General features: G+C 36.1%; 1 protein-coding gene across 3 annotated transcripts in view; it reads left to right on the forward strand.

Annotated features, from left to right (window-relative positions):
* STRN (striatin) overlaps nucleotides 1-26,757 on the forward strand; it is a 110,675-nt gene that overhangs the window by 44,349 nt on the left and 39,569 nt on the right. For all 3 annotated transcript variants that reach the window (XM_086327442.1, XM_086327443.1, XM_086327444.1), the window contains exons 3-8: nucleotides 2,903-2,976; nucleotides 11,982-12,060; nucleotides 16,270-16,437; nucleotides 18,447-18,582; nucleotides 22,975-23,110; nucleotides 26,441-26,551. In XM_086327442.1, the coding sequence (XP_086183568.1) occupies nucleotides 2,903-2,976; nucleotides 11,982-12,060; nucleotides 16,270-16,437; nucleotides 18,447-18,582; nucleotides 22,975-23,110; nucleotides 26,441-26,551 (704 nt within the window). The remainder of the gene's footprint in view (nucleotides 1-2,902; nucleotides 2,977-11,981; nucleotides 12,061-16,269; nucleotides 16,438-18,446; nucleotides 18,583-22,974; nucleotides 23,111-26,440; nucleotides 26,552-26,757) is intronic.

A 26,757-nucleotide genomic window follows, 5' to 3' on the forward strand; every position in this document is an offset into this window, starting at 1 on the left:
AAGCCGTTTACATCCAGGCCTCTTTCTAGTCCTGTACATATGCACACACACACGCACACACACTGTGCTTTTCCACACCCCTCCCCCACTCTTAAGATGTTCCTTCTGACCAAAATACCTTCTTCAGCAATCCATTTGTCTGATTGTAAAACTGATTGCAGGTTTTGAGGTTTCTTTTTGATAGCTGTCCTTGACTGCTGTCAGGACCTTTGACAGAATTAGATAATCCCTTATCTGAATTTGTGTAACATTTGGTATAACTCATAGTTCTTATCCACAGTGTTATTTATTTACATTTCTGTCTCTTCTTCATCTCCTTACCTCTACCCTTAAGCAACTATAAGCTGCACATTATTCCCAGCAGCCAGTAAGTGCAGTATCTGTCATAATAATTTAATAACAGTTTGTTGGATTTAATCAAATTATTTTTGTCAACATTTGAAGGGTGGTTGGAATGCTGTGTTATATTCCAAGCATATCATATGTAATAATTGACTTTGAAACAAAACCATAATGGGATGTCATTAATATGTTTAATATATTGTAATTATATGATTTTCATGCAGTTTTATCCAGTAAAGGGCAGTTGGGAGGCGTAGCTATGTATCAAATGTAGAGTTCTTAGGCATGAGATTTACTGTTTAACGTGGAGTCAGATATAGATAGAAAAAGATTAGGGAACAAGAAAATTGTTGACAGTGAGATGAAGGGTTAAAACAATGGGAAATGATATAAGTGGAAAGGTATTTTAGCATATTGACTTCAAAAGAAATGTTACTAAATTGAGTTCTGTGAGTAAATTGTTTTTCAGTGAATTGAACAATTCAGTAAGGAGACCCTGATTTATGGGAACATGGCTTGTAGCAAACACAGCAGTTCTTTATTTTGTCTTTATCTAATTTTTTTGGAAATGTTATTCATAGTGTTTTGTTATATACATTGTATAGAATATTTTCTATTCCTTTTTTTGTAAACTCTGTTGTAGTTTTTCCCAAGACCACTAGGATGCACTATAGTGCAGCATTTTGGGTTTGAAATTTTTTTTCATATGTGTTTATATATGTATCTGTGTGTATATAAATATATATATATAGAACAAAAATATGTAAGTTAACTCCATAAAACTTCATTACTGCTTTTATTCTGTCTTCAGGCCAATTACTTTTAATTGCTATTTTGACTAATAGGAGGTATTGTTACTTCATCTTATGGTAGATGAAGTACATGTCTGAAAAATCTAAAGATTGACCATTACATTTAAAAACCATAACATACACATATAAAACACACAGAAATGTATGCACACACATACACACATACAGTATTATGTGCCTTATTTTTTTTTTTTTTTACTTAAGTCTAAAGCTCAATCCCATATTTGTACACAAAGATGTTCTTTTTTCTTTTTAGTGGGTATATATTATCACAAAACTTTTAATATACAAAACATATAAAGATTAATATAAAAAAATACTAATTACCCACCACCTACCTTAAGAAATAGAACATCAGTTATCTGTAATTTTCAGAGATTTTCTTAACATTCCCCTCTGTATAAAATTTTCATTTTTTTCCTGCTATGACTGAAAAATAATTAATTCAAAATAGGATGAAGAATTCCAATATTTTACACATTTGAGCAAATTATTTTCATTTTATTTATCCTTTTCTTGAAATATAAAAATTTTAAACTAACTGCTCAGTTAGTCTTTTTTTTTTTTTCAGTTATTTTATAAAGAAAAAAATAACTTACAAATTTGGCTCTTTGGTTGCCCTTACGTGCATGAGTGCATGCTAATTCTGTTCCATTGTGTGTGCTAAGTCTCTTCCAACTCTCTGCGACCTTATGGACTGTAGCCTACCAGTCTCCTCTGTCCATAGGATTCTCCAGGCAAGAATACTAGAAATGGGTTGTCATGCCCTCCTTCAGGGGATCTTCTTGACCCAGGGATCAAACCCACGTCTGTTATGTCTCCTGCATTGGCAGGCATGTTCTTTACTATTAGCAACACATGGGAAGCCCTTATTCCTTCTTTATTAATTGTTTTTTCAAATTATTATTGTTGTTGCTTTTATCCCAGTCTTATTATATTGAATATTATAATAGCCTCAATATTTGGGGGAAGCAAGCAAGTAAAAATATACAACCTTAAGTATGGTTCATTTTTAGTTTACCTTTTAATTTTGTACCTTATTTGGATTATTTTTCTCATCTTAGATGGTTTAATCTGAGATGGTTAAATCACATGAATCAGAGATGATAACATCTAGTTAACTTTTAAGAGAAAATATTCCTGTTCACAGTTCTTCCTGACTTCATCTTAAAAAGGCAGAAGATACCTTGACTGTTAAAAAATATGTTTATTTCTTCGAGAATGTCTTATTCAACACTGATAATTCAAGCTGATTCCTCCTCGCTCTTTTGGATTGTTCACTCTAATGCATACTTAGCAAAGCATAATTGCCTGACAATGCAGAGTATTATGGGTGACCTTTTTTTTCTTAAAGATAAAAAAGCTCAATTTTGAGAAAGATTAGTCTTTTTCAAGTTTATTTCACAATCCAAACTTATCTATTGCTTTTGATAGAATTGTACTCTGGCAGTCCTCAAGAAAATCTGAATACTGCAGAAACTAGAATGTTACAGGGTTCATTCATAATTATAGAAACAAGATTTATCATTCTCAGTGTTATTACTTTTTTGTTGTAACAGAACTTGATGGTGTAACAGCAAAATGATAATGGAAAGCACTTTTACATTAAGACTTTGATACTGTGGAAGGCTTTGAACAGTTAAAAGTTAGTCAGGACTACTGCATACTGATAACTACTCCTATTACATATCTTAAGGTTCATTTAACTGTGTTTTAAGATGGTTTGTATTTTCTTATTTCTTTGTTAGAGCCAAATACCACAAGTTGAAATATGGGACAGAATTGAATCAGGGAGATATGAAGCCTCCAAGCTATGATTCTGGTAAGCTAATTTTCAAGGAAGTTTAAGTAATTAAAAAGAAATTAATATCCAATATTTTGTAGCAACAGTATTTATAACTGCAAGTTAATTTCTAATTATTTGCATATTAGTTATTTTTTCTGACCTGCATATCTTTGGGCACTAATCTCTTAGTGTCATTTAGATCATTTTCCACCACCTTCCTTCCTTTCCCCTCGTCCCCTTTCTTGCAGTTCCCCATTTTCTGCTTATGTTCTGCACTTACTGGAAGGATCAGAATTCATGGGGTAACATGCACCAACATAACTGTGTCTTGCTGGGTCCCCACAATTTTAATGGGAACTTTGAGATGTGTAATACAAAGTACATCATGCCCTTGAAATCCTGAGAGAAAGAGTATAAGCCGTGGAGGTAAGAGATTTCTTCTTTCAGTACAAGAGAATTACTCATCCTTTAAGTCTAATCTCTCAATTTCAGGTGCAAAATTGTTTTGGACTTTTTTACCCATGGGACATTCTGTAACCAGGACAGTGTTTGTAACAGCTGAAGCATTTATTATCTTTTTGTGTTATTTCTTCCTTTTTCTTTCTCCTGTCTTCCTCATCACCCCATCAAATAATAAAACAGTAGTACTTGTAAAGATATTAAGGAATATAATTGTTTGACATGATGTCAGGTTAAATTCCTGGATCAAACATCTGATATAACTATCACATGCTGGGCTTTATATACATTAACTTTAATTCTTAATGTAATTATTCAATAAAAGTAATATTATTTTCATTTTACTTGTATGAAATTTAAACTCAGAGAAGTGCAGAAATTTCCCCAGGGGTTACACGGCTATTAATGGGAATATGGATCTGAATGGGAATATAATCTTCTGACTCCAAAACTCAAATTCTCCCCATTTGACCACACTATTTCTATGTTTGACAGTATCTGAAGGAACAGAATAATTCCTAATGCACTGCCAATTTTGTAGTTCACTTTAATGTAGTAGTGTTATTAACATGTTTCCACAGCTGAATATTGAATCCTTGAGATTTAGAGCAATACCAGTTGATCACTGACATTTTTTTTGTTGTTATTTTTTGGTGATCAGATTTTCTCTCAGATCATGCTGTCAGCAGTAAGGAAAGATGGGTTCAGTTAAGTTCAGTCGTGTCCGACTCTTTGCAACCCCATGGACCGCAGCACAAACTCATGTCCATTGCGTTGGTGATGCCATGCAACCATCTCATCTTCTGTCATCCCCTTCTCCTCCTGCCTTCAGTCTTTCCCAGTATCAGGGTCTTTTCCAGTGAGTCAGTTCTTCACATCAGGTGGCCAAAGTGTTGGAGTTTCAGCTTCAGCATCAGTCCTTTCAATGAATATTCAGGACTGATCTCCTTTAGGATGGACTAGTTGGATCTTGCAGTCCAAGGGACTCTCAACAGTCTTCTCCAACACCACAGTTCAAAGGCATCAATTCTTCAGTGCTCAGCCTTCTTTATGGTCCAGCTCTCACATCCGTACATGACTACTGGAAAGATGGGTTAGAGAGGAGAAAAATGGAGATGGGGAGACTGGTTAGAGGACTTTACAATCTCCTGGGCAAATGAGGAAGGTTACCTTGACAAATGTACCAACAATGGAGTTGAAGAGAAGTGATTGTGTTCAGGAAATACTTAGGAAGTAAAATCTGCAGGATATTAGTTCTTGTTTAGATGGAGGGTTTTTTTAAAAAAGGGAGATGCAAAGATGACTTCCACACTTCTAGTATAAAAAACTAGACCAAAACTGTGTTTGGAAGATGCTGGGTGCACGTTTGGATTTATTTGTTAGGCCATCAAATGAAAATAGCTGGTATACAGTTGGACAGGTGAGTCTGGAGCTTCCGCCAAATATAGGGGTTTAATATGTAGATTCGGAGAAGGCAATGGCAACCCACTCCAGTACCCTTGCCTGGAAAATCCTATGGACAGAGGTGCCTGGTAGGCTGCAGTCCATGGGATTGCGAAGAGTCGGACACGACTGAGCGACTTCACTTTCACTTTTCACTTTCATGCATTGGAGAAGGAAATGGCAACCCACTCCAGTGTTCTTGCCTGGAGAATCCCAGGGAAGGCAGAGCCTGGTGGGCTGCCGTCTCTGGGGTTGCACAGAGTCGGACACGACTGACGCGACTTAGCAGCAGCAGCAGCAGCAATATGTAGATTTCAGAGCATAAGCAGTACTAAATTACACTCAACACCAGTGGGGTGGAAAAGCTCAGCCAGGGATCTTAGGCAGAGTAAGAAGAGGACCTGAATGGAGCCTTGAGGAATGGTGGCATTTAGAAAACTGGTAGAACAATAGAAACTTGAAAAGGAAACTGCTGAGGATTATTTTACTAGGATTTGGAAAATCAGGAGAGTGGAAATCAAGAGAAGAGAGGATTTCTGGAAGGAAGGATGCTTCAGTATTATAGATTAATGCCTTGGGGTCTGAAGAGTATCTCTGGGATTTAGTGACACACAGGTCACTGGAAACTTTATTGTGAACAGCTTTGGGAGAGAGTTGAGGGCAGAAATGGAGACTGTATGTGGAAAGTGAAGGCTAAGTGTGGTAAACTTTTAGGAAGCTGAGGTTGTGGAGGTGAAGACAAGGTATAAGCGGAAATGGCTGAAGGGACCAGTGGGGTCAATGAAGAGACAGAGTGTGTGTGTGTGTGTGTGTGTGTGTGTGTGTGTGTGTGTGTGTGTGTGTGTAAGTGATATGTTTCTTAGAGGAGGAACTAATCAAAGGGAGAGAGAATAGCGATACTTAAAATATGAAAGTATCTGAAGAAATAATAGAAATTCTGATCATAGCTGGAGAATAGCAGGAGAAGCGTGCATGCCTTTTATTGTTACCAAGAGAGAATGTAGGAAGTTAGGTGATGGGTCTACAGGTTTGGGTTTTGGTCTAGTGGTGGGTATTTAACATAATAGCTGTATGTATGAGACAGGATTACCTGCATGGCTGAGTGGCACTCCGTAGGTCCCCACTACAGGCAGCTTATCCTCCCTGCTCCCTCTTCCTCCTTGCGTTCCTCTTGCCTGTTTAGGCCTCACACAGGTTCCCTGGTAGTGCTCAGGGCTTGGGACTACATGCTCCTGCCCTTCTTTCCCCTCTTCACAGTCTGCCAGGGTCTGCCCCGAGAGGTAGACCAAAGACCCAGGACTTTTCTCAGTAGCCAATCCCACCCTCCTCTAATTGTCTTTTTATCAAGTTGAAGAGAAGATTTCAGCAATCCCCAGCATTTGAGCTACTCAAATGTTAGGGGCCAGAAGGGACAGTGTGTTTAAAACCACCCTTAAAAGGCTCTGGCCTTAGACCTGTGGCTCCCCCAGTTCCAGGGACCCCACATCTTTCTGGCAGAAATGTGGGGAGGGGGCTCCAACCTGAGCACAGGAATCAAAGGGAAAACATTCAAACTGCCCCCAAATCTACCAGCCATCTCCAGGGGCTCTGTGACACAGCCCTGGCCTTCTGAAATGTGACACTTACGAAAAGTGTCTCCAAAGGGAAGAGGAGACCTGGCTGTCCCTGGCGATCCTTTGGAGGCTGGGGGAGGAACTTCCAGAGGAGTCCCTTCTTGCTCAGAGCCATTTTGGGAGGAAGTGGGAACCAACAGCCTTTGGGGGTAAGGCCTGGTGCCACTCAGCACACCCAAGCATCAGGTCAGGTCCTTGTAGTAAAAAAATGTGAAATTTGGATTCAGCTTTTGGGGGAGCAGGATAAACTACCACCCGACCACGTGTGTGACTTCTCAATTTCCCACTGCAATTTCCATTTTTTTAAATAGGAATTTTCAAACCCCTGTGCTTGTCTAATGTCTGCTCGGAACAATTCGAGACCCTGTTACTGTTTTGAGATGCATGCATGTTAGAAGATGAATCTCCAACCTGGGGAAAAAAATAAAACTCAAAAAAGCTTTGTGTTAAAAAAAAAAAAAATGCATTAGAGGTTTAAGAAAAGTAGAGAAGGTTTAAAATAATAATGAACAGGAGGACAAACTTACTAAGGAATAGTAGGATTGAGAAAAGTTAAGGGTTCAATTGAGTTGTATAATCAGAGTTTATATAAAAGTGCTGCTTTGTACAATTGGAGCCTAGGTAAAAGATAATAGAATGAAAATAGTGAACAGCTGGATTCAGGGAGAGATAAAGGGACAAGAAAATTGGAGACATTATCAAAAGAATGATTGAATTGATAGACCCTGAACTAAGACTGGCAAGGAAAGAAAGTGAAGACAGAAGGAAGCTAATGGATCAAAGCAAGTGGATAGGCTACAATCTAGGGCAGGTCAGCAAACTCTTTTGTAAAGGACCAGATAGTAATATGTAGGCCATTTGTTCCCTGTTGCAACTACTCAGCTCGGCTGTTGTAACTTGAAAGCAGCCACAACACATAAATGAATAAGTGTGGCAGGCTGGGTTTGAAAAGTGAAAGTGAAGTAGCTCAGTCATGTCCAACTCTTTGCAACCCCATGGACTATAGCCTACCAGGCTCCTCCGTCCATGCGATTTTCCAGGCAAGAGTACTGGAGTGGGTTGCCATTTCCTTCTCCAGGGGATCTTCCCAACCCAGGGATTGAACCCTGGTCTCCCGCACTGTAGACAGATGCTTTATCATCTGAGCCACCAGGGAAGCCCAAACAGGCTGGGTTTGATCTGCAGGCTAATGTTTGCTGACCCCTGATCTAAGGTTCCACCTAAAGTCAAAGTGCCTAGTGAATTGGAAGTATTGAGCCTGAAGGATATGCTCAGAAAGTGAGTTTGCATCAGTGACAGTTCTTCATAATGACAAGGTCTAAGGCATGACAGCTAAGAGAGGGTGGTGGTTGTGCAGAAGCTGAAGTGAACCACCCACATGAATATTAACTTCACTCAAGATGATGTAAAAGTTTGGTTGCAGAGGAAGCATGTGAGCCTAACTTAGAGCATTACCAAGGGGTTTGTAAATTAAGTGATAAGGACAGTGACTAGGAGAAGGTATAGAAGGTGGGGTATCCAAATTAAAGAAAAGAAGCAGGGATTTTTCCTTCTTCATTATTTTATCCATTTATTGTATTTTCCTAAAATTGACAATCCAGATGTTTTCTGAAATATTCTTCACAAAAATTAGTTTCCTTTTTTTTTCTATTTTGTTCCACTTGCAAACCCTTACCGTTTCTATTTCATAACTTACGTTATGTTAAAATCTATTTATTTTTCATACGTCAGTTTCTTCTGCTTAATATTAAAAGCCATATACTTATTTAAAATAGAATGTCTTTATCCAAAGTAACAAATTCTGCCTTCTAACTGAGATGTTCAGACCTTTCACTGGCTTCCCAGGTGGCTCAGTGTAAAGAATCCACTTGCCAATGCAGGAGATATGGGTTCAATCCCTGGGTTGACCCAGGTTGACCCTACATTATTATTTTTGTTTCAGTAATTCTCTTTCAAAGAGATTTAAATAACGTAAAAAACATAGATATCCAGTGCCTATCTTTCCTTTGTGTGCATCCGTATCTTCCAATATCATTTTCCTTCGGTCTTGAGGACTTTAACACATGTGCTGCTGATAATGCCTTCTTTCAGCTTTTGTGTGTCTGAAAGTCTTTATGTTGTTGCTTTTATCGTTTCTGACGTGGTATCTTCTGTCATCCATACATTTCTCTGTGTATTTGTTGTTATTCAGTCCCTCAGTCGTGTCTGACTCTTTGCAACCCCATGGACTGCAGCACGCCAGGTTTCCCTGTCCTCACTGTTGCCCAAAGTTTGCTCAAACCCATGTCCATTGAGTTGGTGATGCTGTCCAACCATCCATCCTCTGCCGCCCCCTTCTCCTCTCTATATGTGACCTTTTTCTCTGTCTGCTTTTAAGATTTATCTCTTTCTCATTTGTTTTAAGCGATTTTATCATAATGTGCCTTGGTATAGTTACCTCCTCTCCTCTCCCCAGTATTTCTTGTGCTTGGGATTTGTTGGGTTTCTTGAATCTATGGGTTTATAGTTTTCATGAAATTTGGAACTTCTCAGCCATTATATCTTCATTTTTCTTTTGGTTTCTCCTCCTTATGCTATGATCAGGAAACTGTCAGGGCAATAAACTGGAACAATCATAGGGCTCACCTGTTTGCTTCCTTTTTCTCAGAATTGCTATCCTTCATTGTCTGATGTTCAGTGTCTTAACCATCGTATCTCTATTTTGTTTTATAGTTGCTTCAGGCAGGAGGGTAACTTGGGTCCTTGTTACTCCAACTTGAAATGCCAGTCAAATACTTTTAATATTACCCAGAAATTGAAATCCTACCCACTTTAAAATCCTCACTTTTATATAATGTCACTTTTTTTTACATGATAAGGTAAGAATGAATCTGATAGTTGATGAGTACTTACTAACCATTGAGAGAACTAAATGTTTAGCCTGGATAAGGAAGTGTTGGGAAAATCAAGTCCACATGTGACCCAGAGAGTCAGGTTTTTTTAAAAAACAGAGAAAGGAAAATTCACTTCTGAGAAATTTATTCAAAATCAGTATTTCTGTCTTTATAATTATTTGCAGGTGTTGAAACTTACTGCTCTATAGACAGCTATACCATTGATTATTTCTCTGCGTCAGTGGAAAATAGATTTGGTAATGTTGAGTAAAGAGCCTGTCTTATGTTTGTTTGGTTAAGGTCTTGATCACAGACATGGTCTTAGATCATTAATTCATACATTAATCTAATAAAAGAACTAAGGTAAGCAGTTTCCTCAAATCCATTGCCAAGGAGATAAGGACTCTTCAAGCTCTGTAGGTCTTTGACAGTCTTCATTCTTACTGATTGTTGTGACTGGTTATATTATATACTGGTGATTATATATATAAGGTTTCATTTATTCCCTTGCAGTCATCTGGAGCCTAGTCATGATCCAGTGTGGAATGATATAATAATGAGCAGTTCATAACCTTACTGTTTTTGTCACAGAGCTGGGTTAACTGAGACAAGTTAGTCCTTTCTTTTTTTCTTTAAAGTATAATTATATTAGTCTCAGGTATACAACATGGTGGTTTGATATTTTAATATATTATAAAATGACCACTCAGGGATCAGATTTTATTGCAGTACAAGAATACAGTTTTTAAAAGAGGGTAAGGATGCATTCTTATTTGATTTGGCTTTATTTTTTATTAAGGTATAATTTATTTACAGTAAAATTCACCTTTCTAGCTACCAAAGTAGACAAAGGCAGTTGAGTGTATCTGAGGATGGTATAGAAAGGATTTAGGCATATTTTGATGGGAAATTAGATGATCTCAAAAGTTCTTTCACATCTGAAATTTTTGGTCTTTTGAAATGTCAGTATAGATATTCTTACTTGGCAAGTACAGGCTACTCACTTGACCTAAGAAGTGGAAGAACATATTATGTTATACACACAGTTCCTGAATGTGTCAGTCAGTGGAAACAGTGTATTATTTTTCCTTACTATTTAGACATTGTTTTTCTTTCCTTTTTTCTTTTTCAAGTAAATGTTCTTTGAAGTCATCCCAAAGTAATCTTCCTTTGTGAGTTAATCTCCACCCCACACCCCTGCCCGCCCTCCCCCACCCCACCCCCACTTTCCTGCTCTCTCTCTGGTATGTCACAGAACTTGGTCTGGTTATTTTAAGAGAATAATGAAAATGCAAGATCTAATTCTTATTTTCATTTACATGTTTCTCTAATCTCTTCCCATTGTAACGAGAGCATATGGAGAAAAACATGTGAGCTCTGGAGTCACGCAGTCATGATTTCAATACTCACAGCTGTATTTTTAACTTAGAAACCTTACAATTAATCTGCAAAACATCTCTCTCATCTTTAAAATGGGGATAGTAATAATACCTGTCTTTGGAGGTTGTAAAGATTAAAAGAATAGTGTATATGTTTTTAGCACAGCATCTGGAACACATTAAATGTTTTATATCAAGTATCATAAAAGAAAATTCCCCAATCTCTCTTATAGCTCCACTTGAATAAAAATCCTATGAAGACCACAGTTTCTTATAGTTTAATCAAGGGCTAATGGAGGGTGTGAACTTTTTTTTATGTTTTTAAAGTTGAGCTATCCTGTAGTTTGGAAATTCTTTATTCCAGACTTATCAAGGAGAAAGCTCTTTTTATTTTATCTTCTTCTTGGAAGATTTGGCTTCTACCATATGATGAATTTTAAGCTCTCTGGGACCTAGGAAGTTTCCATCTGAAGAATGTCTTAAGAAAAGAATGCTTGAGGTTTTCATTTAATAACTAGTGAAGGAAATAGGTTTGGTTTGGGAATATTTTTTATCTATCTGTTCTTTACCAGACAGGCTTTTTTTTCCCCCTTCCTTCTAAACAGTCATTCCTGGGCATTTAGTTCTCATTCTGATGTGGTGCTTCATAATACTTTTATTTAATTTTTGTGTGACTTCATTTGTCCTAGAGGAAAATTCTCAGGTTACCTAAAAATTGGGGGAAAGGCCCTTATTTTTAGTTCTGAAACTCTCAGGGAAATTTAGTAGCAATAATGAATTTATTTTAGAGTTTCCTTATAGAAATTAAGGGGTTTCACAGGCACCAGTGGTATTAAAAAAAAAAAAAAACCCACCTGCCAGTGCAGGAGACATAAGACACACAGGTTCAATCCCTGGGTCAGGAAGATCCCTGGAGGAGGGCATGGCAGTTGACTCCAGTATTCTTGCCTGGAGAATCTCATGGACAAAGGAGCCTGGCAGTCTGCGGTGCAGAGAGTCAGACATGACTGAAGCAACTTAGCACACATGCACATAGAAATTAAAACTTAAATTGTCCTAAAATGTACCTGGAAAACTGCATGGACAGAGGAGTCTGGCAGGCTACAGTTCATGGGATTGGAAAGAGTTGGAATGACTGAGCACAGCATGCACTCAAAACATCCTTTACAGTGAAGTGTTCTTAATCTTATAAATTTTTATTGGATATTTCTAATGAGTTGAGTTGTCCTCTAATGTATATTACGTCAGTTTTTTTATGTTTTAATGTTTTCCAGATGAAGGTAATGAAACAGAGGTACAGCCACAACAAAACAGCCAGTTAATGTGGAAGCAAGGTCGGCAACTACTCAGACAGTAAGTATCTCATGAAAGTATCTGCGATGAAAAAACTTCATTGAATTACTAATCCTTTTTCATTTTAAACACGTTTTCCCCTATGGAGGAATTTATTTTTCAATAACTATTAACTCGGATTATCAAGAATAGATTTGCTTTCCATAGCAAATAATCCATAGATGAGCTTTATCTATCCATAGATTAGCTTTATCAAAAAGTACAGTTTAGAGCTTCTAATTTATTATATGCTTAAATGTATGGTCTGAAGAATTCTGTACCCTTAAAGTTACTTTTTTCTTTGCACTTTTTTTACATGAATATACATATGTTTTAATATGAGTCTACTCATGATATCTTTAAGTTATGTTTTTAACCTTTATTTTAAATAGATGGAAGAACTTACTGGATTTCCCAAATTTGTATATATTATGCTAACATATAGTCGCTCCTATAAAATGTGAATTTGAGAGTATAAAGAGGGACCAGAGCTGGGTTGAGATTCAGATGTCAAGCAGTGGGGCTAGACCCACTCATCAGCTCAGTGCCTAACCCTTGCATGTTATATTTGAAATTGGTATTTTGATTTGTGTCTCAGTAAAATGAGATTTGCTACCTGGTTTATTCTTTTGGGTTTGCTTGTGAATAGTCTAAACCTGTTGTTTCCAAAGTGGATTGCATGCCAGTCATTCTTTTGATAATGGGGAGAGGATAGTAAAGTTTCTCCTTACCTCTATTTTTTTTAATCTCCTCAAAGTTAGAAGAAAATGAGACTTCATTAGTATTTAATAAGTGGGCTTTCACTTTGGTCTTAAAAGTGGTTTGTGTGTTTTCCTTTTATAAATAAATAAGTGTTCTTAAAGTGCTGATTTTGTCTCTCTTTTTTTTTAATGACAGTGGTTATGATGGCAATCCAAGAAGTATTTTTAAAAGACTCACCTGCCTCTCAGAGGTGACATTTTATTAGGTTCATGCGGGCCTAATTGTGATCTCAGATCATGAATTTTAAATCATTATAACTAGACTCAAACATATCTCTGTTAATAAAAATAGGAACCATTAACATCAACACATTTTTACCAATGAAAAACAAGATTGTTTATTCTTGTAGGGTAAAAGTCCATGCCTCGAGATTTGATGAACTCTTGGAAAGCATTTTCTGTCTCTTTCTGGTTGAGGAAGCATTTCCCCTGCAAAAAGTTGTTGAGTTGCTTGAAGAAGTGGTAGTTGGTTGGCGAGAGGTCAGATGAATATGGCCAGTTGTCCTATAAAATCCACTTTTCATTGCACATCACAATCCGATCAAGCAATGGTTTGTTGTTGTTTCCTAGAATAAGAGATGATGACACTTCAAAATGACAATTTATTTTTCTTTTTCTGTTCTGAGGCACCCATTTATCAAGCTTTTTCACCTTTCCAATTTGCTTCAAATGCCAAATGACCATAGAATGGTTGACGTTGAGTTCTTTGGCAGCTTCTCCTGTAGTTGTAAGAGGATCAGCTTTGATGTTGCTCTCAGTTGGTTGTTGTTAACTTCTGATGGCCGGCCACTGTGCTCCTCATCTTCAAGGCTCTCCTCTCCTTTGCAAAACTTCTTGAACCACCACTGCACTGTACATTTGTTAGCAGTCCTGGGACAAATGCATTGTTGATGTTGTGAGTTGTCTATGCTGCTTTACAACCCATTTTGAACTTTAAAAAATTGCTTGAATTTGCTTTTTGTCTAACATCATTTCCATAGTCTAAAATACATATAAAATAAGCAGGAAGTACCAAGTCATTAAAGCAAAAAAACATAAAGTGAGAAATGCACATTAAAATGATGTATAACATAGCCACATTTATTTAAGAATGTATTTCTGTATCAAATGGCAAAGTTCAACAGTGCAAAACCACAATTACTTTTGCACCAACCTAAATATTAGTGGAAAATTCTGAAAGAGATGGAAATACCAGACCGCCTGACCTGCTTCTTGAGAAACCTATATGCAGGTCAGGAAGCAACAGTTAGAACTGGACATGGAACAACAGACTGGTTCCAAATAGGAAAAGGAGTACATCAAGGCTGTATATTGTCATCCTGCTTATTTAACTTATATGCAGAGTACACCATGAGAAACGCTGGGCTGGAAGAAGCACAAGCTGGAATCAAGATTGCCGGGAGAAATATCAATAACTTCAGATATGCAGATGACACCACCCTTATGGCAGAAAGTGAAGAGGAACTACAAAGCCTCTTGATGAAAGTGAAAGAGGAGAGTGAAAAAGTTGGCTTAAAGCTCACCATTCAGAAAATGAAGATCATGGCATCTGGTCCCATCACTTCATGGGAAATAGATGGGGAAACAGTGTCAGACTTTATTTTTTGGGGCTCCAGAATCACTGCAGATGTGATTGCAGCCATGAAATTAAAAGATGCTTACTCCTTGGAAGGAAAGTTATGACCAACCTAGATAGCATATTCAAAAGCAGAGACATTACTTTGTCAACAAAGGTCCGTCTAGTCAAGGCTATGGTTTTTCCAGTAGTCTTGTATGGATGTGAGGGTTGGACTGTGAAGAAAGCTAAGCGCCGAAGAATTGATGCTTTTGAACTGTGGTGTTGGAGAAGACTCTTGGGAGTCCCTTGGACTGCAAGGAGATCCAACCAGTCCATTCTAAAGGAGATCAGTCCTGGTTGTTCTTTGGAAGGAATGGTGCTAAAGCTGAAACTCCAGTACTTTGGCCACCTCATGCAAAGAGTTGACTCATTGGAAAAGACCCTGATGCTGGGAGGGATTGGGGGCAGGAGGAGAAGGGGATGACAGAGGATGAGATGGCTGGATGGCATCACTGACCCGATGGACACGAGTTTAAGTGAACTCTGGGAGTTGGTGATGGATAGGGAGGCCTGGTGTGCTGCAGTTCATGGGGTCGCAAAGTCAGACACAACTGAGCAGCTGAACTGAACTGAACTGAAATATTAATGAATGAGAAAGTAGCTATTTAGTAAACCAGTTTATTTATGGAATGAGAGTTTTTGAAACAGTATTTGTAATGTGATTTTGTTCCTAAAGTGAGTTATGTATCAAATATTACTTGTTAAAAATAGAAAACATAATTCTTTTGTATTTGTTTATAAGAATCAACTGATTACTAATTTTAATCAAAACCTTTCTATAGATATTGGATAGGATTGAAAATGAATACCTTGACTTGATAGGATAACTTACTCCACTTTGGTTACATGTCTTTTTGTGAGATATCTCTTTGAGCAATAATAACTCTTAATACCAGATCTTAGACTGCTTATCTTTTTGATCTTTGTTTTATCTTTCATTTCATAGACTTGATATTTACATATAATCTAATGTCTGATATTGTCTGTTACACTTATTAATGACTTTATTAATAACATTTGCCTTTTTTGTGTTCCTACCACTGCCACTTTTGATCGTTTTTGGTCATCTTTTGTTGTTAATAGATACTGAGCACCTTTTGTATGCCAGGCACTGCACTCTTTTTTTTTTTAAGAGAAAGAAAGCTAAGTTCAGAAGAATTAATGCTACACAAGAAAAAAGTGGAAGAAATGGTCTTTGAACCCATGTTTAACTCTCCATACAAAACCTATTCTTTCTTTTCTGTGCTGCTCCTTTCTGCAGCGCACACACACCTGTACACCCACTCTTCCCACATCCTACAATTGAACTGTGGTTTATTTTTATTGCAGAGTTGTCTCAGGATAAGAGCTTCCCTTCTGTAGAAGTGACTTGTTTGGAATATCCCGTGGTTTTGTATGTCATGTAGGAAGCTATATATGCTAGAAACATTCTCTCTAGATCTCAGTTGATCCAGTGATGCTGTAACATCAAAAGTGTAAAAACACTACTGGTTATTCTCATTACTATTATAAAATAGTAATTCAGTAGCCTCTGAGAGTGAGCCTACTCCAGCCCTGCCTAGAAGAAAGAATGTGCTATTAGATATATTAAGGAATAGCTTCTTCTTAAGATAAATGAATGGTGTATTGTATAGTTCTTTGGTTTTTCTCAGTGACCATAGAGGCTGGTACTGCAAGAGACAGCTCCATCTGCAGCTGGAAGATTATTTATTAGCGAGTCCTACTAGCATAGTACTGTGCTGTCCAGTCTTATGCAGACAGTAAATTTAAAGAAATGTTTTTATTTAGATATCCAGTAGTAGAGTACTGATTCCAGTATGTCTGAATTGTAAAGATCCTCTTCACACACAGGTATCTACAGGAGGTGGGTTACACAGATACTATTCTAGATGTGAAATCCAAACGAGTGCGAGCTTTGTTGGGCTTTTCAAGTGATGTCACTGACAGGGAAGATGACAAAAATCAGGACTCAGTTATAAATGGCACAGAAGCCGAAGTTAAAGAGACAGCAATGATTGGGTAAGTATTTTGTCTGGAAAGTGGCTTGGCTGTAGTTTTAGTTCTTATTAATATTTTTGGCTTATTGGTGACACGTGTGATACTTGCACTTCTAGGTACTGCTGCACAAGTAATTTAATGATAAAGTTTAATAAAAAGTTTAAATTTTTATACACAGGGATTAGAGTTATCATTTATGACTTTTAAGAATATTTTTATTTAAGGTATTTTTATTTGCTTGAAATTTATGTAGTTAATATAAATTTTAATACATTGAAGCTCAGTCATCTCTTACTATTATAACTTCATAAATGATCTTATTTGGAAATTCACTTCAAGTCTGTAAGAGTGAACTTTCATTCTTGGTGACCCAGAAATCATATAATACTTAATTCTTTTGATGTAAACCTTTTCTTAGCCATTTTCATTTATCTAATAATGCTGTAACTCCTCTTCATTTTAGAAAATTATCTATTTCAAGTGTGTGTGTGTATATGTGTGTGTGTGTGTGTGTATATATATATATATATTCTACTTGATAGAATAAGTGAAAAATTCAGTAGCAGGAACATTTCATTTTGATTTTTGGATCAGGATCTTCTCAACCCAGGGATTAAACCCAGGTCTTCTGCATTGCAGGCAGATTCTTTACTGTCTGAGCCACCAGGAAAGCCCATATACCATACAATTATATTGAATTCTGCTTAAAATGAAGGTGAACAGTTTAATAAGGAGATTCTTCTTTATTGAAAAAAAATTTGGCATAATTCTTAAATTAAAAAGTCAAAGATTCTTTGAAATTTAAATATGTTACTTTATTTTAACTCATGTTTAGGCTGGAAGAATGGTTTTAGTTGAGCTCTGTACATTTTCTAGTAAGAACATAGTTTCTGTTATTTGGGATATAAACTAAAATTATGGGGTTTAGGTAAAGGTTTAAACATATGTCTTGTAAACAAATGTCATTGGAGCATTCTTAAATGTGCTCATTAATAGTTAAGATTACATAACTTGTTTTCATAAATGTAAGATGTAGATTGTTTCTCTTTGTAGACATAGATAGTGTGGGCATTAATCCTGGTTATATTTTCACCTATTGAATTAGTTTAAATTATTATAAAGATGCTTAAGAAAGTCCACTCTAGTCTTTTGAAACTGATAAAGGTATTATCCTGAATCTTACTTCTGTAGGGATAGAGAGTAGGTTAGAAAAGAACAAAAACATAGCTGTCAGCAGATTTGAAATTTAAGATTTATCTGTTTTGAGAATTTTGTTCATAGTTATGGCTAAATGCTTTTCAGGAAAATGTCTTGTTATCTAAAACATTTCCTAATGAACTGGAGAGCAGTCATTCTATTCTGGTCGTTAGGAAATTGATGAATTTCTTTAGAGAGAGCTAAATTAAAATCTCACATATTTGAAAAGTTAATCATTTCCAAAGATTAAGGGTTTATTCATCAACAGGATCGTTTTGTAATAGTATATTAGTTTAACTAAAATACTGTTTTTAGTAAGCTTCATATACACATTTGCTTTTTTCAACTTTTTAGCTGTTTAGAAATATGAGATTGCATCAGAGAAAATTCTGTATTTACTGGTTATTTTCTTAGTTATGGAAGAGGAAGAGTTGAAGAAAGAAAAAAGGATAGAGAAAAACAGAGGCAGAGATAATAAAAATATTTCAAAAAGAAGTGCATTGTTTGGCTTAAGAATCAAAATAATACTAAATCAGAAGGAGGAGTTCTTTGTATTAGATTGCCATAAGTAGTAGTTATGATTGAAAAGTACTTTTAAAAGAGTAACCAGTTTCTTCCTATATTGCTTTTCCAGTTAAAATCCATGGAAGTGTAATAGATAAGAATCAGTGCAGATCCTAGTGTGATTTTGGTGGGGGGGTGGTTATAATTCAATATAAACAGAAGTCAGAATATATAATATATTCAGATAATATAAACAGAATTAGTCATGGATTAATTCTTACACTGAGTTTAAAAAATTAACTGAGCAAGATGTATATGTTTTAAACCAGAAAATCCGAGTTAACAGATTCTGCCTCTGTGCTGGAGAATTTTAAATTCCTTGAAAGTGCAGCTGCAGATTTCAGTGATGAAGATGAAGATGATGACATTGATGGAAGAGAGAAAAGCATCATTGATACTTCAACGGTGAGTTGAATAACTCAGATATAAATATTTTTAGGGGCTATTATACATACTTTAAAAATCCATATCCTTCAACTTAAACCTTTAACTTTTATTTTTCCTTAAATTTGGGGAAATTTAATCTGAAAGTTTTTGTTTTGACTTCAAGAACATTTTTAGTATAGCAGTTTTCTCCTCAAGGCCCTCATTCTTTAGCTTTTTGTTAATTCATTGAAGATTTCAACATTTTTATAGGGTTTGTGAATATGGTAAATGTGTGTCATAACAATGCATTGTTCTTGGTGCTATAAGACAATAGAACTGACAGACCCGTTATGGTGCCTGATGGTGACTGGCGTGAGCTCTAAACGGCGCAGTTTTTGTTTGTCGTGTCAGGGTTGCTTTGGTAGGCAAGGACTCCACATTTTCAGACCTTTCCCATTAGATTTCTCCAAACATGTTTAGGGTTCTTCTGTGGTTTTGTTCAGATTTTTGTAAGTTTATTGACTTTCCCATGGTAGAGTCCTGGAATAAGATGTACATCTAAATTTTGCTTCTCCCTTCTCGTCCCTTCTTTATTCTGTCCCCTTCTTTTTAACATCTCTCCTCCCCCTTTTTTAAAAAAATTTATTTAATTGAAGGATAATTGCTTTACAGAATTTTTTCTGTTTTCTGTCAAACCTCAACATGAATCAGCCGTAGTTATACATATATCCCCTCCCTTTTGAAACTCCCTCCCATCTCCCTCCTCATCCCACCACTCTAGGTTGATACAGAGCCCCTGTTTGAGTTTACTGAGCCATACAGCAAATTCCTTTTGGCTATCTATTTTACATATGGTAATGTAAGTTTCCATGTTACTCTTTCCATACATCTCACCCTCTCCCCCTCTCTCCCTATGTCCATGAGTCTAGACTCTGTCTGTTTCTCCATTGTTGACCTGTAAATAAATTCTTCAGTGCCATTTTTCTAGATTCCATATACATGTGTTAGAATATGGTATTCATCTTCCTCTTTCTGACTCACTTCACTGTGTATAATAGGTTCTAGGTTCATTCACCTCATTAGAACTGACTTAAATGTGTTCCTTTTATAGCTGAGTGATAGTCCATTGTGTATATGTACCGCAACTTCTTTATCCATTCATCTGTTGATGCACATCTAGGTTGCTTCCACGTTCTAGCTATTGTAAGTAGTGCTGCAATGAACAATGGAATACATGTGTCTTTTTCAATTTTGGTTTCCTCAAGGTATAGGTCTAGGAGTGGGATTTCTGGGTCATATAGTGATTTTATTCCTAGCTTTTTAAGGAATCTCCATATCGTCTTCCATAGTGGCTATATTGATTTACATTCCCATCAACAGTGCAAGAGTGTTCCCTTTTTCTCCACATCCTCTCCAGCATTTATTGTTTGTAGACTTTTTGATCATGGCCACTCTGACCGGAGTGAGGTGATATCTCATTGTAGTTTTGATTTGCATTTCTCTAATAATGAGCGATGTTGAGCATCTTTTCATGTGTTTGTGAGCCATCTCCATGTCTTTTTTGGAGAAGTGTGTGTTTACGTCTTTTTCCCGCTTTTTGATTGGGTTGTTTGTTTTTCTGGCATTGAGTTGTATGAGCTGCTTGTATATTTTGGAAATTAATCTTTGGTCAGTTGTTTCATTTGCTGTTATTTTCTCCCACTCTGAGGGTTGTCTTTTCACCTTGCTTATAGTTTCCTTTGCTGTGAAAAAGCTTTAAATTTAATCAAGTCCCACTTGTTTACTTTTGTTTTTATTTCCGTTACTCTAGGAGGTGGGTCATGCAGGATCTTGCTTTGATTTATGTCATTGAGTGTTCTCCCTATGTTTTCCTCTAAGAGTTTTGTAGTTTCTGATCTTACATTTAGGTCTTTAATCCATTCGAGTCTTTGTGTATAGTGTTAGGAATGTTCTAATTTCATTCTTTTACATGTAACTGTCCAGTTTTCCCAGCACCATTTATTGAAGGGGCTGTCTTTATCCCATTGTATATTCTTGCCTCCTTTGTCAAAAATAAGGTACCCATAGGTGCATGGGTTTATTTCTGGGCTTTCTGTCTTCTTCTGTTGGTCTATATTTCTGTTTACATGCCAGTCTCTCTCCCCGTTTTTAACCTCTCTCCTCTCTTCTCTCTCTTTCCCTCTTCTCCTTCTCTTTCTTCTTCTTCCTCCTCCTGCTTTATTTAAAGTAGGAGATGAAGGCATGCTTTGCTTTTAGGAGAGCGTTCACATTTCCTCCTTCACGTTTATTTAAGAAGAGGGAGGAGGAAAGGAAGGAAGGATAAATAAAGCAGACTGGACCTAGACTCTAGGCCTGGAGCTAAAGTCTCAGTTCTGTCACTAATTATCTGTGCTTTTTAATCCTTCAGGCTTAGTTTTTTAGTTTGTAAAATTGGGCTTATAACAAGTACCCATCTTATCCCCAGAGAATTTTGTGAGGAATAAATGAGACACTACTTTTGAAAATGATAGGTTTAACTATAAAGTTCTTTCTCTCTAAGTGTAACTTCTCTTTTCTGTTTGAATCCTCTGCTTCCATCAGAGACTCTCAACTTAGTATTTCCAGATTAATCCCCAGGCCACTATTCGGTAGTGTTGTGCTTGCTAATACAGCCCTGCCATGGATGTTATTTGAACTTGAAGAAGTTACTCCCTCTTTTTATTATTCAAACAAGTAGTAATCACATGTGTTTAAACTGACTGTAGTAAAATAAAATGCCAAAACTTGTATAATAACTTTTCTCTGTCCTAATCATTTGGAAATTTTATGCTGAGTTGTGATTTCTATGGGATGATTGGACTGAGATACTATTTTTCTGTCAAAGTACTTTACTTGTAGCTCAGTGGTTAAATAATAACTATAATGCTTTAAGTTTTGTTGTTAGTCATTATGTTAGTTAAATATTAAAAAATCTATAAACTGTTTATTATTCCTATCAAGTATGGTCTTAATAGAAATTCCTAACTGTAAACTGATTTCTTTTTAAATAATCAATTTCATAAATATCCAGACTTCCAGTTAGTGCTGATTATGGCAATTCTGTGACCAAGCCATGAAGGCACAGCTAATGTAAACATATTTAATTCTATTTAAATGCTGGACCCAAAGATTCTTCTAGTTCTCTTTTAGAAAAATATTTCTAAATAAATAGTTTCTTTATAATAGTTTTGTATTAGTTTTGATAATTTTTATGATGCATTAATTTTCACAGCTGCAGTTTAATAACTCTATGCCAAAAGACTTAAAAAATCTAACTATGTAGCAATGTGTAAGCAGGACTTAAAAGATTGATTGCAGTGCTATATATAGAGAGAGAGAATGGCTGAAAAGTATCCTATTAAAATGTTTAGTAGAACAAACAGGTTTTTTAAATGTCACTTTATTCCCTTAATTAAAAATAGTTAAATAGATTCAACTAAGAAAATAACAGAAGCACAAAGCTCTTAATAGCTGATGGTTGTGTTCAGGCTATTAATAGTGCATTTTGTTAGAAAAGACACATAGGTTCATTGTCCTTTCTGGCTCTTTGTCCTATATTGAAGTTTGATTATTCTTTGCATTACAGTCTGGATAATTTTCCTCCTCTCTGTCTCCTTCTCTTTTCTCATGATTAACTTTCACCTTATGATTCCAGAGATATTTCTAAATGTATAAAAATGAGACATAATGGTCCTTGTTAGATTTGTTATTAAATCTAAGTTATGTATATCTCTGAAAGATCAATATTTTAAGAAAAATTTGAATATATAGACAGTTATTAGAGGAAATTGGTGGAAGCTTGGGACGGTGGAAATAATAATGGGAAGAGTTCTCCCTCCCCAACTCCCTCCAACGGAATACCTTCTCAATGTTGTGGCATGCATTTCTGAGTTTGTGGTTTTTGTGATTTTACATTTTGTGAGGGAATAATGTACTAGACTTAAAATTTATCATGGTTATATTCTGAAAAATTCTTGCAGTGTTTTATGAAGTGTTTCTTCTTTGGTTAGATTAGAATATCTGCACATTGTACAGATTGCATTCCAGAAATGTAAGATTTGATTGTGGTTCTCATAATACAGTATGTCAAGGACATTTTTCATCTGCTATAATATAAATTCATATGTTATATTCCAATGTTTTCAGTATGTGATTCCATTTGTTTATTTAAAAGAAGCCATCATTGAACAAAGTTTAAATTACTGCTTTAAAATGTTTAATATATATAAAATCTTAAAATGATATCTGTGTTTTCTACTGAATTGTATAGGTTTGATACAGCAAAGATGTATTTTCCGAAGAAAATAATGATTGGGTTTTCTCATTCAGGGGTAAAGGGATATTGTCTTCTTTATTTAAATTAATTCCATACTATATTCCAATATTTTAATTGAGCATGCTTTTTATCATTAGATTGTTAGGAAGAAAGTATTGCCCGATAGCAGTGAAGATCGAGATACAAAAGAAGCTCTAAAGGAGTTTGACTTCTTGGTTACATCAGAAGAAGGAGACAATGACTCCAGAAGTGCAGGCGATGGAACAGACTGGGGTAAGGAGGAATGCTGTATCCAACAAGAGATGTTATATAAATGAACAAAACTAATATTTTACTAGGAAAGCAGCATCTTGAAGAACGCTTGAAATCTTGAACACTTGAAATATTGAAATCTTGGACATTCTATGGACTTTTTACTATCATGACCTTTTTTCCAGGATGTGTGTCTGTTTAAAGAAGGTTGTACAGCTATTTACCTTCCTCATCTTTTTTTTTATTTTAACATAAGTGGTAGAGTATGAAAATAATTTGAATTTATAGAGTGTTTCTGCCTAAACAGTAGAACTTGCAAATCTAGATTTTGTGGAAATTGAGTATGAGAACATTGTAGAAGATCTCATTATTTTTTCTTTTCTTTCTTAGTTTTTTTTGGCCATGCCACATGGCATGTGGGATCTTAGTTCCCTGGCCAGGTATCAAACCTGTGTTCCTTGTAGTAGAAGTACAAAGTCTTAACACTGGCCTGTCAGGGAAGTCCTTGTAAAGGACTTAGAAATCTCATCTCTGGCATCTTCTGGTTTACCACAGTTCTCCTATGATTTTATGTTACTGTTGTTATCAGTATGGTGTTAAGAGGGTGATATAGCTAAATTTTTACTTTAAAAAGCTGAAGGCATTCTAGGATCTAAAATCTAACTCAGTTTAATTTATTATTAAGATGTAATTGATGAAAATCTACATTTTTGATTGTTAGATTTTTCTGAAAAAAGGAGACTTTCTATTATTGATAGTAGAATAAAAATGTTGAGTTTTTAAGTTCAGAGACCCAGTGATCTGTTTTTTAAACTGTGGACTGAAACTTGTTAAAAATAGATTTCTGATTATTCTGGTTCATTTTGGCTTATTTCAGTCATTCAACAAATACTGATTATGTGCCTTCTTTGTGCCAAGTCTTTTAGATGAAGATCCCTACCCCTGTGGGCCTACATTCTACTAAGAGGATGTAGGCAGTAAGAGATAAACATGATAAATGATGTTTATCATGTAAGTCAGAATGTGATAAATGCAATGGGAAATAAAAAAAGTAGAACAGAGTAAGTAGGATGGAGAGTGCTGGGGACAGGGTAGGGTGAAGTGGATTGGTTACAATATAAGATAGAGTGATCATGGAAGGTGCATTGAGAGGGTAACATTTGAATGAGAGACAGCATGGATGAGAGAGTTAGCCACATGGTATCCAGGGAAAGAGTGTTCAAGAAGAAGAAAACTAGAACATATGCCCTAAGATAATTGTAATCCAGGTATGTTTGAGGAATTCAAGGAAGCTAGGGTGGCTGGAGCAGAATGATAATGAGGGGAATGTAGTAAGAAGTGACCGAATCAAGTGGAGCTGTGTAGACCACTGGTGAGATGGAGAACCATGGGACTGTTGAGCCAGAAGGGTGAGGGACATGATCCAACTTTTGTTTGAAAGCATCACTTTGGCTGTGTGTTGAGAATAGACTACCCAGGGCAATTAGTGTTGGCAGTAGACATGAAGTACATAAGGGAAAACACTTGTTGTAATTCTAGCAAGAAACAGAGGTCAGAGAAGGGTGGATATGCTGAGGAGTCGTCAGATTCTGGATGTGTTTTAAAGGTAGAGAAACAATATTTCCTGAAATAGTTGTTGTGGGGTTTGGGAAAAAAGGGAGGTTTTTGGTCTGATCAAATGAAAGTATAGTTCAGTTCAGTTCAGTCGCTCAGTTGTGTCCGACTCACTGCGACCCCATGAACTGCAGCATGCCAGGCCTCCCTGTCCATCACCAGCTCCCAGAGTTTACCCAAACTCACGTCCATTGAGTTGGTGATGCCATCTAACTATCTCATCCTCTGTCATCCCCTTCTCCTCCCGCCTTCAATCTTTCCCAACATTAGGGTCTTTTCGAATGAGTCAGCTCTTTGCATTAGGTGGCCAGAGTATTGGAGTTTCAGCTTCAGCATCAATCCTTCCAGAGAACACCCAGGACTGATTTCCTTTACGATGGACTGGTTGGATCTCCTTGGAGTCCAAGGGACTCTCAAGAGTCTTCTCCAACACCACAGTTCAAAAGCATCAATTCTTCAGCGCTCAGCTTTCTTTATAGTCCAACTCTCACATCCATACATCACTACTGGAAAAACCATAGCCTTGACTAGACGGACCTTTGTTGACAAAGCAATGTCTCTGCTTTTTAATATTCTGTTTAGGTTGGTCATAACTTTCCTTCCAAGGAGTAAGTGTCTTTTAATTTTGTGGCTGCAATCACCATCTGCAGTGATTTTGGAGCCCCCCAAAAATAAATCAGTCACTGTTTCCACCATCTATTTCCCATGAAGTGATGGGACCAGATGCTACGATCTTAGTTTTCTGAATGTTGAGCTTTAAGCCAGATTTTTCACTCTCCTCTTTCACATTCATTAAGAGGCTCTTTAGTTCTTCTTCACTTTCTGCCATAAGGGTGGTGTCATCTTCATATCTGAGGTTATTGATAGGGCCTTCAAATAAGTTGGGGAACCCTGTAGATGGAAGAGATTGGATGAGAAAGATTGGGAGTTTGGTTTTGTGTGTTTGGTTTTGATTAGTTTTCTAATGGAAATGCAGAGTAAGCAAGTGGATATATGTCTTGAGTTCAGGTGAGAGTTCTGAGCTAACACTTACATAATGTTATATGTATACAGTAATTCATTTTATAGTAAGTATAAAATACGTAACATATTTGCTTTTTAAATTTTGTACTCCTGAAATAGTGAAAATTAATGGTGGCATTTCTTTTTTCTTAGAAGCTCAGTTTCCAGCTTTAAATATTTATAAATTAATGGGTCACAAATCATTTTAAGTGTTGAATGCCAGATTGATTAATAAGTTTGCAAGGTGCTATTTATAAAGCCTATAAAATAAAAGTGGTCTTTTGCTGATAAACACATGCCAGAAATATAGTTTTTGAAAAGATCATTGAAGACTATTTTGTACAAATGCTTAATAGTCTTCTTTCATTACATAAATTAGTAAGAAATTTTTTTTGTGAGTCAATCCTAATCACAGTCTGAAAATGAGGGTTTCTTGATGGTGGACTTTTGAGGCTTAATTTACTAAAAGTCACTCAAATGTTGCAGTTTTTTTTTTTTTCCCCCTATGTGTGTTTCAAGGGAAATTTAATATTATTACCAAGGAAATAGAATTGACCACTGTTTCTTGGATATTATATTTCTTGTGACATGTATCTAATGAATAAATAATAACTTTAAAATTGGTAATACTATGAAGAAGATGGTTGTTATGTCATTCATTGACATAACAGTGAATTGACTTTGAATGTTCAATATCTTATTGAAAAAGGCTTTCATTTGTTTCACTCTGTTTAGAAAAGGAAGACCAGTGTCTCATGCCTGAAGCTTGGAATGTGGACCAGGGAGTAATTACCAAACTCAAGGAACAATACAAAAAGGAGAGAAAGGGGAAAAAGGGGGTGAAGAGTAAGTGGAAAACATTGTATCTGTCAATCATAAATCTTACCTCTTTCATATCCCCCAATTTTTTTTTCCAATGTTTTCCTAAAACTTACTTACTCTTTTTTTTTCCTTCTCCTGACCTCTTTCCTTTTCACTTGCTCTTTAGGGGTGCAAATTAAATGGTTAGATATTTGGTCATGAACTTTGAAAAAGAAAAAAGCTGTGAATAT

Source organism: Bos grunniens, chromosome 11 (genome assembly GCF_055505025.1).
Source record: "Bos grunniens cultivar Pamir isolate PY7600 chromosome 11, Bosgru_T2T1.0, whole genome shotgun sequence".
In the NCBI taxonomy this organism is placed as follows: domain Eukaryota; kingdom Metazoa; phylum Chordata; class Mammalia; order Artiodactyla; family Bovidae; genus Bos; species Bos grunniens.